The following is a 13,069-nucleotide window of genomic DNA, read 5'->3' as shown; positions in this document are numbered from 1 at the left end:
GGTGGTGATGGCCCTGGCCGGCCTGAAGGGAGACCTGGCCGGACGCTACTACGGCCTGGGAGACATGACGGAGAAGGAGCAGCAGCAGCTCATTGATGTGAGTCTCACCTTGTCTTTATACTTAGAACCTGGAAGATGGGGTCTTTGATGAATCATTGCCTTTATAAGAAACCGTTATGTCAGCTGCACTACGCTGGAGCCATGCTAACACCTGACCCCTCACCTGGACATGAACGGTTCAAACTAAGAATGATTTCCTTCTCGAACTGTTTCATTTGAAGGATTTTAGCCTTAAGAGATGAAAATATTTCATGTTTCCCTTTAATCCTCTTGAAACCCTCCAGATTATCCTTGGGCCTCTTGTGGTTTCCAGTCTTTGTGCTAAGCTACGCTAACTGGCTGCTGACATACATGAGAGTGGAATCGATCTGCTCGTCTATCTGCAAGAGGGCGAATAAGTGTGTTACCTGAGAATGTCGCGGAGATGCCGTCATTATTATTTCAGCTCAGACTTGCGGCAGGAAGACAAACTGAGGTAGCGGGTTAGTTAACGCAGGTTCACTTGTATTGACCGCTCTGTTCTGGTCGTTTCACGCTGCGCCTCTCAAGGATCACTTCCTGTTTGACAAGCCTGTGTCTCCGTTACTCACCTCGGCCTTCATGGCCCGAGACTGGCCTGACGCCAGGGGGATCTGGTAAGGCCTGCACAGTTTAGTCAAATCCCATCCCAAAGCTAGAAAACGCAGTTCAATGTGTTTCCATCTTGAGTCCTGGTCTGTGAAGTCCCCCCCTTGCCTTGATTCTATTCTTGTTATAGAATACCTGTTTTCTTCTTCTACCTGTCCCTACCTTCCTTCCCCCCTCCCACCTTCAGGACCACTTCCTGTTTGACAAGCCCGTCTCTCCGTTGTTGACATGTGCCTTTATGGGCAGAGACTGGCCAGACGCCAGGGGCATCTGGTAGGGTCTCTTCAGCTCTGCTGCATGTCTGCTGCTGCGTGACCATGTAGACTCTAAGCTAAACTTCCACTTCCTGCTCCATGTCAGCGATGTGTTTAATATCTAAATACCTTTCTACATCCTGTGAAGCTCAACGGAAGCGGTTATTGTCCTGCTTTTGACGCATGTTGGTGGAGAAAATACTTTCCAGGAGCTAAACCAACAGGAAATAGTTTCTGTCTGATACAAATGCATGTGTCTCTCACAGCACGAATGAATTCTGCGGTGTATGAAATCAGGTCCTTCGTGTCCACGAGTCGTCTCCGGTAATGACACGAGTGTTTTACGTGGACAGCTCTTTAATTTAGTTCCTCCGGCTGGTTCTCCTCAGGCACAACAACGAGAAGACCTTCCTGATCTGGGTGAATGAGGAGGACCACACCAGAGTGATCTCCATGGAGAAGGGAGGCAACATGAAGAGGGTGTTTGAGAGATTCTGCAGAGGACTCAAACAGGTACGGTGGAGTCCGGGAAGTAACCACAGGAGCGATGTTTTTGACGGCAGGTGACCGGGCGACTCTTATCATGTGACGTCCCACAGGTGGAGCATCTGATCCAGGAGAGAGGCTGGGAATTCATGTGGAATGAGCATCTGGGCTACGTCCTCACGTGTCCCTCCAACCTGGGCACCGGCCTCCGAGCGGGCGTTCACGTACGCCTGCCGAAACTCAGCAAGGTAACGCGCACATTCACAAAGTGTCACAGTTACAACTCGACGGGAACACGCAGACAATCTCGCCGTCAGGTCCATTTAGCAGCTGTTCTGGAGCTTTCGGTCCCATGATATTCCTCAGCTGATGGAAAAGATGAGCAATTTCAAGGGAACGTCTGGTGATATTCTATATTTTTCTTATTGTCAACAAATCCCATGAAAAGACCAAAAGCAGCAGTGAAGCATCATCTGCATATCCAACGCCTGATATATCTGTGGACACACACGTGGATTCATCCGCTGCTGAAAATAGTCCTCAGTGTTATTTAAACATGAATCTCTTTGTGAGCTGTTTTCGAGGATTTACGTCTTCAGTAGGAACCAATGAGCTTCGAGCTGAGAGCCACAGGCTGAAAGTCTTGACAGGCGAACTCGTTGTTGGTTTTTTGTCTTTTCATGGGACTTTTTGACGACAACAACATATAGAATATGGCCGGCCTCATCCTTTATACTTGCAGAGCAGCTGCCGACTGGACCTCTGAGGCTGAGACTGATTTGTCAACTTTCAATCTCAACTTTACAGGATGCAACCATGTAAACTCTGAAACCAATGTGTCAAATCAGTATTAACTTCTGCACACGTGCTTCTTGGGGATAAGCGGCATTTACTGAAGTTACAACAAGTTACAGATGATTGAAATCACCCTGCAGGACTCGCGTTTCTCCAAAATCCTCGACAACCTGCGGCTGCAGAAACGAGGCACCGGCGGAGTGGACACGGCTGCTGTCGGAGACACCTTTGACATTTCCAACAACGACCGTCTGGGCAAATCTGAGGTGAGGATGGCTGTGTTTTCTTTGCTCATGTTGATTAGGAACCACAGTGTGAAACACAGCAGACAGAAATGGACTGTGGGTGTTTTCAGGTGGAGCTGGTCCAGCTTCTGATCGATGGGGTCAACTACCTGATCGAGTGTGAGAAGAGGCTGGAGAAGGGCCAGGACATCAAAGTCCCAGCTCCCATCGCTCAGTTTAGGAAGTAAAGGCCGGACTCATGGCACCGTCAGTGTCAGCAGGAGGTTCAGATCTCCGCTCGGCGCTCCAGAACCAGAACGACGTCTGTCCACTGATTCAGAGGAGGCTGTTTCTTTGCTCCTCCTACAAAGATTGCAAATCTTTAGAGTGACCTAATGTTAGACACGAAACTCTACCTCAAGTTAAGGTCTTCGCTGTAACCCTGACTTCAATAAAGCCGACAGTGTTTAACCCCGACAGTGCTGCGTGTTCACTCCGACTTCAGGCCGTGGTTCATTTAGACAGAATTCATTTTTATCATTGATACTGTTGCGCGTTGTCTTTTCTGCCACTCTGGTGTTGAATATATATTTAAATATCACAAAAAAATGACCACAAACTACATTGAGAGTCTTCAGCCGAGCGGTCTGCTCTGTGAGGCCGTTACTACTTTTCACTGTATTACACTCATCTGACAGCTTTAGTTACTTTAGATTATTAATACAAAATATAAACCAACTAATAAATTATGAATATAGTCATTAAAACTAGCTCCACCTTCACCAGCTGCAACATTAAAGTGATGAACACATTATTGCATCAATAATATAAATCATTATATTCTGAGTACTTTTACTTTTGGTACTTATAGTATATTTTGGTGCCAGTACTTTTGTACTTTTGTTTTTGAATGCAGGACAGTATTTAGGGCTGCAACTGATGATTATTTTCATTATTGATTAATCTGCCGATTATTCTATAAAATGTCAGAAAATTGTGAAAAATGCTCGTCACAGATTAATAAACACAACAACGCAGGTTTGATTAAGCATCCATCGCACATCTTTATTCATTAATGAGCGTCTGTCCTCCACCTGCAGCTGGATGTCATCAGCTGTCAGAATATATTAACCGGCTGACGGCGTTTATTGATGGAGAGAAAGCCGTTTGACTGCTGTTCAGACGCGTCTTGTTCTTAGTTTTAGAAACATTGTCAGCTTTGTGATGAGCAGATGAAGAGTCGATCAAATCAGGTTTCATTTTAAAGCCACGCTGATGGTTTTTCTCAGCTTTGTGTTGATGGTGCTTGAACATTATTGAGAAATTATCAAAAATGTAAGAAAACAAGAAATAGTGAAGTGCCTGTCGATAACATGAAGCGAGGACACATCCGACGTCCGCATAACAAATAACATGAGGCTCGCTGACAGGACGCACGTTCCTGGGGAGGCCGACAGAGGTGGAAGGACTTTAATCATAAGAGACTCCAACATGTCAAAATACAAAAACATTTCAGAAGGACCGTTGAATGTTGTTGCATTTTCATGTAGAATTCTGCATCGGTAACAAACTTTAATTTTCATGTACGGCAGCGGGTGATATCACAAAGTACAGTGTTATCTTCAGGGACAGAGAAGGAAAAAAAAAAAGGCGACGACGGACACAAACAACAGCATCGGATGCAGCTCGCTTTTGTTAACTTTTGAAAACAAATCTTAAAAATATGTAAACAGGTCTGCATAAGCTAATGATGAATCTGAGAAAAAACATTCAACAGTTAAGTAAGCAGAACAGCACTTATTTTTTTTTTATTTTTTTTTTTAAACTGATATTTTACTTTCCAGGACGCCACCTCTGACAATTTTCTTGTTTTTTTTTTTCTAAAAAGAAATCAGTAGAAAGAAGTCAAAACAACCGAAAAGGTGACACCTAGAGGCCACAGCCTGCCTATTCACAAGAAGTCCTGTTTTTGTTTTGTTTTTGGCAAAGTGAAACGGAAACACAAGCCTCTACTGCGGAGTGGTTGGAGAGTGCTATAACAATGCAGGTACGTGAGAACAGAGCATCTCTGTGTGGGACACCAACAGAGAGTCAGGAAACAGAAAGGAGGCCAACAGCCGAGAGCGTCGCCGCTGTGTCGTCAGTCGACAGGTCGCTTTTCACTGTGTTTCTTTGTAAACTCCTCGGCATTCTTCATGAACTTCGCTCGGTCTTTGCTGTACTCCTCTGCCAGGTCGGCCCTCAGCGGGTGCTCCGGCTGGGGGGTGGTCACCAGAGAAATGAGACTCTGAATCACTGGAGGGGAGCGGGGAGGAGAACATACCTGGTTAATGATCGCTGTTTTCATATTCACGATACCTGCGGGACTCAGCAGGTGTGTTTCACGGAGACGCAGCGAGCAACAACGCGACGTTTCATAAAGATCTTTATTTCATTAGTCTGATTTTGTACTGGACCAAAACTTCTGGTAACAAGTGGGATTCTTAATGTAACATCTGTACAGACAGTCCAGATGTGCCTCTCTCCGTGTTTGTATTGACTATTGTTTGGAATTTAAACTGTGAATGAGATAAGAGGCGGACAGGACGGACATATGTGTGTCGTGATTGTCAGAAAGTAGAAGGATGATTGGCATTTTAATACCCAGTGGTCCATCAGACAAGAAGCCCCACCCTTCTTAGTTACTGTCTTAATAACGGTGGCAAATTTACCCTCGAGATACTTTCAGATCACTGCAGACAAACAGACTAAAGCAGGCTTTTCATTTCTAGCCGTCAACCGTCCATTTTGCAGCCTGAAATCACACATTTGATCAGCTATAGCTAACAAGCTATTTAGCTCCATGAGTCGGCTGAAAACTCTCTGGCTGACTATTTCCAGCTGATTCATTTTAAAACAAGTTAAAGGGTCTTAAATGTGCAGTTGATGGCCACATACATGACATCACGCTAAAAGACGGAGGCTAAAGCTACAGCCATGCTAACAGTGAGCGAGATGATCCACGCAGACGACGCAGCACTGCAGGGCCGAGCCAGTTAGCCCTGCTGTTCACAAGGCTGATCAGCTCACACTTATTCATTCTAATACTGTTTTAAATCTCGATGTCACGATGGCAGAGGGCTCAGTGGTCCCTCGTGGACTCACCTTGGTTGGTTTTTGTGGCTGGCTTCCAGTTCTCGGCACTGATGATAGCCAGGCAGACCTGGCCCTTCTCATCGATGTTGGGATGGTAGATCTTTGTCTTGAAAGTGATCTTGGGTGGCTTGAAGGGGTACTCCGCGGGGAAGATGATCTCAATACGAAATGCTCCTTTGTCGAATGGAGCAGAGTCCTTGGAGAAAACAAGAGGGACAAAAACAAAGTGAATAAAAACTTTAAAGACAGGTCAGCTGAAGCAACACAAGTTCTTTCAATACTTTCAATACTTACGGGAACAATGAGCCCTTGCCAGTTCAACAGGTTTGATTCATCCACCTGAATGTTGCGGAAATGCTTTATCCCAGTTTTGAGGATGTCATCGAGCTCCTGAAACAAAACACGACGGATTTAAAATGAGACGGGAGCCCACCGACTCATAGGGACTGTACACGGACACATAGTGATCACTTTATTAGGTACATCTGTACGATCTAATGCAGCTGTTCGGCCATAAAGTCTCCTTTTTGTATGCCTACAATGTTCACGTTTGGTTAATTAAATTGCATGTTTGAGCACTGAGGTCATAGTCAGTGATGGTGTTGAGTTAACTCTCAATGTGACGTAGTCCAGTACAACACCACCTTTAACTACGACCTCAACAATAAACAGGGGACTAGATTAACACATTTCAAACAATGTCAACAAAAACTGAACATTATAAAGTCTGTAAAGGTAGAATTTATGGCCGAGCTGTTGTACTGGAGACAGACTGTGCAGGTGTACCTAATAAAGTGGCCAATTTTCTTGACTCATTGATTAATCATTTGGTCCCATCACATATATTTATTACTATTCCCTTAAACTCTTTTTAACACACAGATTTCACTGTGATTGTACCTAATATGATTACATACATACACATATATTATTACAAATAAACGTGATTAATTGATTGATTTCCCATGGAGACGTCTTTAAATGTCCAGCTGTCTAAAGCCCAAAGATTGTCCCTTCAACACTGAAAACCAGAACATCCTCGCACCTGACGGTTGAGCTCAGACGATAATTATCTGTCGATTAATGGATTAAATGGTTAATGATTTCAGCTCTGGTAGCAGGACAACATTAATCTGTTGATGCGATCAGGTAGTAATCTTTTAGTTTGAGCCTCTCATGTATTAATACAGAATAATATGGTAATTAAGTCACAGAGCTGAGCATTTGATTTTGGTCTTATTAACCCAGGAGGTTAATAATACAATAATACAATAATACAATTCTCATGTTGAGGCTCTATTTCCTCTCCAGGAAGCTGGAAAATTACCTCTTTGTTCTTTCTGTACAATTTAAGACAAATATTAACATGTTATTTTGTTTGAAAATATAGAGTAATAGAAAATAACGTAAACATAGACAAAAATAATAAATAATATTAAAAGTATTTCAGCTTGGTCCACATTGAACGATCTTATTAGGAAACACAGTCCTAACTTCAGAAACAGATGAATATATTTTCCTCCAGGTGGTTGGAGGAGTCTGGAAATACCTTCAGAGCAGCAGTAAGTGTTGTTGAATCAACCTCGCTGGGTTTTTATTGACTCACTCATCATGGTGGTCTACATGAAGTCACTGTAAGAGCTGTGACTGTAGTCGATCAAAGGAAAATTAAATTGGCAACCATTTTGCTAATAGTTAATTTAAAGCAGACATTCAATACTTGAAGGTGGTGAAAATTTGCTGCTTTTCTTGGTCTTATAGGAGAAGACATTTGATGATGCTGCCTTATGCTGCAGGATGTTGTGGTGGACATATTTCACTGTTTTCTGATGTTTTAGAGGCCAAATCGAGAAAATAGTTGTATTGATTGATAATAAAAGTAACCATAAGTTCCAGATCTATAGTCATGTTACTGTGGCTGCAGGTGAGCACCACCAGCTTCAACTGACAGCGGCCGGTAAATCTCTGCAGACCGCTCCTCCTCAGGTCCGCGGACCCTTCACGGTCACCTGCTGCCCGGAATCATAAAACCGGATCGTTGGGAATCCAGGGAGCGCAGACATGACACGTTGCTGACGTTTTCATGCGGGAAACTCCGCTTCAACGAAATCAAAAGTAAAAGCTGGCGTCAAAGTGAGGGCGACAGAAAGCCTCTCACTGCGCGCGGCCCTCGACTCAAAGAAGTTTCTAAACACATTTTAAACAGATTTAAACATCCGCCGTGACATCACTGACTGTCATGACGTATTATAATTATTTACTGTGTGAGATATCGCCCAGCTGAGGTCTGACGTCACGTCCCAGCCCCAAAGTCTCCATGTTTTCGCTGCCGCGTCCGCCTTCAGACGGTGACAGCGCGTAAAACAAGCCGCCTCAGTTTTCACCCTGGAGGGGTCCGATAAGCCCCCCCATCAAGCACACACATGTCGCGCGACCTCGTGCTCTATCTGCCGGTTTTGTTAAAGTGCTGATTCACGGCCCGCCGGAGGCTCAAACTCACTAACTAGGTTTACCTCTCTGTCACCGTCTGACGGACGTCATTATCCTTTCATTTTGTCGGACGGATGAACGCCAAACACTCGCGTCACCGACATTTTCTCTTGGTCGACGGGTCTGTAGCCACGGCATAAAGCCGAAACAAGTTATTTAAACCCTCGCAAAGTGGTATAAATTCAATAATAAGGGGGTTTATTACCTTGCTTAGTCTCTTGGCCGTATGCATTGTGGAACCTCTGCTGTCTTCTTCGTCTTCTTCGTCTGCTTCTTCTTCTTCTGCCTCTTCTTCCTGTTTCTTTCCGCTCCTCCTCCCCTTCTTTTGGCTTCGCTTTAAGCGGCTGACGCCCGGTACCCAGGCTCGTTACCGCCACCTACCGGCGTGGAGTGCGAAGGTCAGACTCAGGATTAACGGAGTAGCACAGATTAAAAAGCAAACAAATGGCTTGCAGTACATGACTAAATAACAAAGAAAAAAACAGATAAAATAAAAAAATAAATAAAAATACACTTTACAGTTTATCATAGGTACACCTGTTACCTCTTTAGAAATATATTATTGTACGTAGGCGACGTCAATCCACACACCTGTGGGTAAAGCATATACACGACAAACTTACTGCGCTTACCTGATCATGTCAGCAGCACTACAGTAAAGCGAGCAGTGATCACGGATTCAGGATCATCACCCCCACCCCACGGTGACATCAGCCTTTACTGATCCCGAGAGGACAGAAACAAGAACAGATAAATAGAGAAAGTAACCAAAAATAGATGTAATGTGGAATAAATAATGAGTATAGTATGATATATAACAAAATATGTAATATACATATGTATAAAATGTTCAGTTTTTATTGAAACTGTTTCAGAGACGTGTTGATTCAACTGTGTGTTCATTTCGGAGGTTGCAGCTGAACTTTTTTAACTTTTTATTTCATTATACAGCCTCCAAAATGACCGTACAGTTGAATCAACACGTTTCAACATCAGCTTTATTAAAAAGCAGTGTGATTCAGTTGTTTGTAACAGGCCTGACTCCATGTTATTTGCTGCCCTTTTCCAGATTGCTCCATCATTTGCACACAATGAAGACAGTAGCCTCTATATGTTTCCTTGCACTTTCAGAAAAGTGATTAATAATAAAGGGCTAATGTGTGCCATTTCACAATGTAGTTTCTGAACTTTCACTTTGATAAACGTCAAGTATATATAAGTAACTGTATATAGTTCATATTTTAATTTTAAATATTTGTATATGTTCTGTGTGTGTCGCATGACGGGAGCTACAACTTTAATTTCCTTGTGCAGCTCTGTGTTGTAGAATGGCAAATAAATGTGCCTTGAACTTTAATTTGTAAAATGGTGTTTAGTCTTTTCCATACTGGGGAGACTAAAGAGAAGCATTGATAGTGAATGTTACAAGGAAACATTAAGATACCAGTCAAACTTGAAACACAAGGATGCAGCAGTCATATCAAGTATGTCACAGTGGAGGAAGAAGAAAAACAAAGTCATCAACGTGAAATTCATTGGAGCTCTGGAGAAATGTGAGAGGTTACTTCCACCTGGATTTTATTATCATTTATTTATTTGAAAGATTGATAACAGTTAGATGAGTGAAACAATGAGACGCTCATATTTCAACTTTAGGATTACGTAAGAATTAAAAAATGATTATATGTCTGAATGCAGCTCCAAGCTCCAAGCAGCCATTGTCAAACTGTATCGTCTCATCACAAGTGAGAACTGCTGTCAGGTGGTTGGACTCGAACGCAGACACACAGGATGTTTGTTTAAGATATAACAATGCACCATATCTTATAATCATTTTTAAACATTCTTTGTGTGTAAAATCTTCATCTCAACTAAAGACTTCAGATATAGGAACATAGGCCTCTAGAATGTAGGTGAATACAAAGTCCAATATGTCCCCCTGAAATGAAGTATAAAGTACTCAAGTAAGTACATCAAAATTAGACTTAAGTACAGTACTTGAGTACTTAAGTGCAGTTAAATGTAACTACTTTCTACCAACTACTGCTGAGGTGCCCATGCCATTAGTTATATCTACAAACAAAAAAAACAAAATAATGACATTTTTTAATCAATTATCCAATAATGGTTTACAATTTTCAAGAAAATACATAATTAATAAAAATAAAAGAAATATGAGATATCTTTAAAGAAAAGTCAGTGGGCTCACCCACATAAATAAATAAATAAATAAATAAATAAATAGCTGTTGTACCACCACTTATCTGAACTATAATCCCGAATAACTGCAGTTTTGTACACAGAGAAATCACACGGCAGTCTGGCTTCAACACTTCGGCCGAGCAGATCCTGTGACCTCCCGACGGTCTGTTCAAGATGGCCGCCTGAGTAGAAAATTTACACATCTCCAATAAAACTAATCCAACAGCTAGCTTCTTATGCAACTTTAACTGCCTTAACAGAGAATGAGACGAGGACACGGGCGACGTTTGTTCCTGTTTTAAAACTGAGGATGAACATAATTGCTGAGGACGACGTCGGAGTTATGGAATAAAACAGTGCTGGTAAGGAATTCAGAAACAAACCAGGTTAACCCACAGTAAGCTAGCTACATTAGCCAGCTAACGCTTTCAATAATAACCAGCAGGCTAACGTTAACTTTAGCTACACCTGCTTTAATCGCGTTAATTCCAGGTGACAAACAACAGGCTGTTTGTCGATGGTTGCCGTTTAAGAGTCTTAAACAGTTAGCCACAGGCGGCTCTGTTGTGAACACCCAAGCTAAGTGTGAAGTGTGTTTGTTGTGGTGAAATGTTAGTTGCTAATGTTACCTGCTAACGTCAGCGGTTGCATATATGTATCATTCGCTCACTGTTGTGCTATCTAGGTTAGTTAGCCTGTTTGCTAGGTTTGTACAGGTTTTTAACGGTTCACAGAAGGCAACCACCCGCCTTCATGTACCGTTAGACGTTGACAAATGTCACCCAAGCTGCCTTTTTGTGGTCTGTGGATTATTTTGAAGTGAATTAAGGTAAAGCTAAACGCTCTTTAAATGACAGGAAGGAGGATAGATTGAATTAGTAAGATGACTTTAGCTTGATAGGGTTGCTGTCGGTGTTACAACCGTATCTGTGACCTAAGATTCTCTGACCTGATCTTTCAGCTGTATTACAACTGCAAACATCTGTACCACAACTGCAAACATCTGTACCGGGTTACACTGGATGCTGACAGTATTTAACAGGGTCTCTTCATAGTATTTAGACACACTGATAGCTGTGACAGCAGAACTCGTGGCTGGTAATGTGCAGCTATGTACAGAGGTGAAACTGAATTAAGTTATATTTATACTCAGATACATTTCAGAGGGAAATATTGTACTTTTTAAGTCCATTACATTTATCTAACTAAAGTTACTGCTTACTTTTCGGATTATGGTTTTAAATACTGAACGTATGATCAACTCATAAGATGGTTAGAGGTTAAACTAACCAACAGTGTATAAAGTAGTTCAAACTAGCTTCACCATTATTAAAATGTTGCTTATGTGTGAATGCATCAGTTTTCAATAATATCTCTCTCTCAGGGGGCTACTCTGTCCCTGTGTGTGTACTTTCACTTTTGATACCTTTTGCTGATAGTACTTTTGTACTTTTACCTTTGAATTTTGGGCTTTTGCTTGTAACTGAGTATTTTTGCTACTTTTACTTAAGTAAAGGATGTGAGTACTTCTTCCACCTTTGGCCATAACATGCGTTATTGTAGAGCGTTAATCTTTTTCTCATAGTTTCCCCAGTAACTTCACTGATTCCTCTTCCTGGAAAGACAAATCCTACCTGTCACCTGACCCTGGGTGATAGTTGTATAACATTTTTAAGAAAGTTGGAGAAATGTTTATAATGATTCTTAATTGTCAGATAAACAGACTGTTACTAACAACAGGTAACTCCAAATCCAAGGAAGTGCGTGTTTTACAGTGATGATTAACCAGAAATTGTGTATTGAGTAAGACTGACTTCCTCATTCACTTCCATATTTAGCCTGCATAGTTGCCAGTGTGACACAGCAGTACAACGAGAATTACTGAAGGATTAGGTAGGAAAAAAGTTGTTTGCTACACAAACACACACACAGACAGTGACGTCTCTAGCAGTCTTTAGTGTCCTTTGTGTTGCGGAGTCACCGCAGGCTGCAGTCCACAGTACTTTTCTACTTAGGCACGCTGCCAGGGACGAAGTAATACAGGGTTGTCTGGAGAAAGTTAATTACAATATTTGCAGGAAAACAAAGAGTCAAATCCGTCATCTGATCAAAACACTACACTAATGTGTCAAAAATAATCTGACACATGCCATTTTTGGCCTGATTTCTATTGCCAGGATCATCTAGATCTTAAGTAAGCTGCCAAATATTGTCTTAGGCTGCACCTCTGCTATATAAAGTATGGATTTAAAGGTTCTTTTAAAGGAAACTGCTTGTCATTTTTGGACAAGAAGGTGTTTGGTGATGGCCATGCAGACTCCGTTTATCAAACAGCTGTTTTAAGAACATATTTGATGTTTGTCCTCAGTTTTAACAGAGAGTTATTTTCAACCATGCTATGCTTTTCTAAAATTTGACCCATTTTCATTCCCAGTAATAATACCCCATTTCTGTTATTCCAGTTTAAAACAAAAGGCGTCTTAAAGTTGATTTGATCCTTTTACTTTAGAAGTGAAGAAGTAAGAAAGAGTTAAACTCGCAGGGAGGATAATTGGCAGTTATCAGTAATACTAAAAACATGTTGACTGATGGTTGGAAAGGGAAACAAAAGGTACATAATGCAACATGACATGTTTGCTGTGAAACTGGTCTGTGTGGGGATAATGATGACAATTCCTGTTTGACGCTGGTTTCACGCTGTACTTAAAACCAGAGATGTTGTTTTTCCATTCCTGTAGTTTTGAATTACACGGCTAATTAAGAATTACTAATTAGATGTAGGATATACAATACAGC

General features: G+C 41.8%; 2 protein-coding genes across 4 annotated transcripts in view; one reads left to right on the top strand and one right to left on the bottom strand.

Moving 5' to 3' along the window:
- The window catches only part of ckmt2a (creatine kinase, mitochondrial 2a (sarcomeric)), a 6,003-nt gene extending 3,080 nt beyond the window's left edge, over positions 1 to 2,923 (top strand). Inside the window, exons 4-9 of one of the 2 annotated variants that reach the window (XM_070924806.1) lie at positions 1 to 97; positions 875 to 960; positions 1,331 to 1,454; positions 1,541 to 1,675; positions 2,363 to 2,488; positions 2,578 to 2,923. The exon at positions 1 to 97 is cut by the window's left edge and continues 125 nt beyond it. In XM_070924806.1, coding sequence (XP_070780907.1) covers positions 1 to 97; positions 875 to 960; positions 1,331 to 1,454; positions 1,541 to 1,675; positions 2,363 to 2,488; positions 2,578 to 2,694 — 685 coding nt within the window. In that variant the 3' untranslated portion in view covers positions 2,695 to 2,923. Of the gene's footprint in view, positions 98 to 609; positions 696 to 874; positions 961 to 1,330; positions 1,455 to 1,540; positions 1,676 to 2,362; positions 2,489 to 2,577 lie in introns of both variants that reach the window. The other variant, XM_070924807.1, reaches the window with a different exon arrangement.
- A 562-nt stretch (positions 2,924 to 3,485) lies between these two features.
- On the bottom strand, positions 3,486 to 8,400 carry ube2l3a (ubiquitin-conjugating enzyme E2L 3a). Of its 2 annotated transcripts, XM_070924667.1 has the most exons (4): positions 8,277 to 8,400; positions 5,876 to 5,971; positions 5,591 to 5,777; positions 3,486 to 4,741 (listed from the first exon to the last, which is right to left on the bottom strand). In XM_070924667.1, the coding sequence occupies exons 1-4, from the start codon at positions 8,301 to 8,303 to the stop codon at positions 4,587 to 4,589; spliced, it is 465 nt and encodes a 154-aa protein (XP_070780768.1). In that variant the 5' UTR covers positions 8,304 to 8,400; the 3' UTR covers positions 3,486 to 4,586. The 2 variants fall into 2 exon arrangements, with proteins under 2 accessions (XP_070780768.1, XP_070780770.1); XM_070924669.1 differs by lacking the exon at positions 5,876 to 5,971 and having other exon boundaries at positions 8,277 to 8,366.
- Positions 8,401 to 13,069: the final 4,669 nt, after the last annotated feature.

This window comes from Enoplosus armatus, chromosome 18, assembly GCF_043641665.1.
Source record: "Enoplosus armatus isolate fEnoArm2 chromosome 18, fEnoArm2.hap1, whole genome shotgun sequence".
NCBI classification, from domain to species: Eukaryota; Metazoa; Chordata; class Actinopteri; order Centrarchiformes; family Enoplosidae; genus Enoplosus; species Enoplosus armatus.
This window is presented reverse-complemented; position numbering and strand designations above follow the sequence as displayed.

Bases quoted from the DNA above. Each gene is read 5' to 3' on its own strand.
- ube2l3a (XM_070924667.1), bottom strand. From the start codon at position 8,303: ATGCATACGGCCAAGAGACTAAGCAAG. The intron at 5,972-8,276 runs GTAATAAACCCC...GTTTTGTTTCAG, and splicing joins CGGCCAAGAGACTAAGCAAG to GAGCTCGATGACATCCTCAA. The intron at 4,742-5,590 runs GTGAGTCCACGA...GCTCCCCTCCAG, and splicing joins AGCCACAAAAACCAACCAAG to TGATTCAGAGTCTCATTTCT.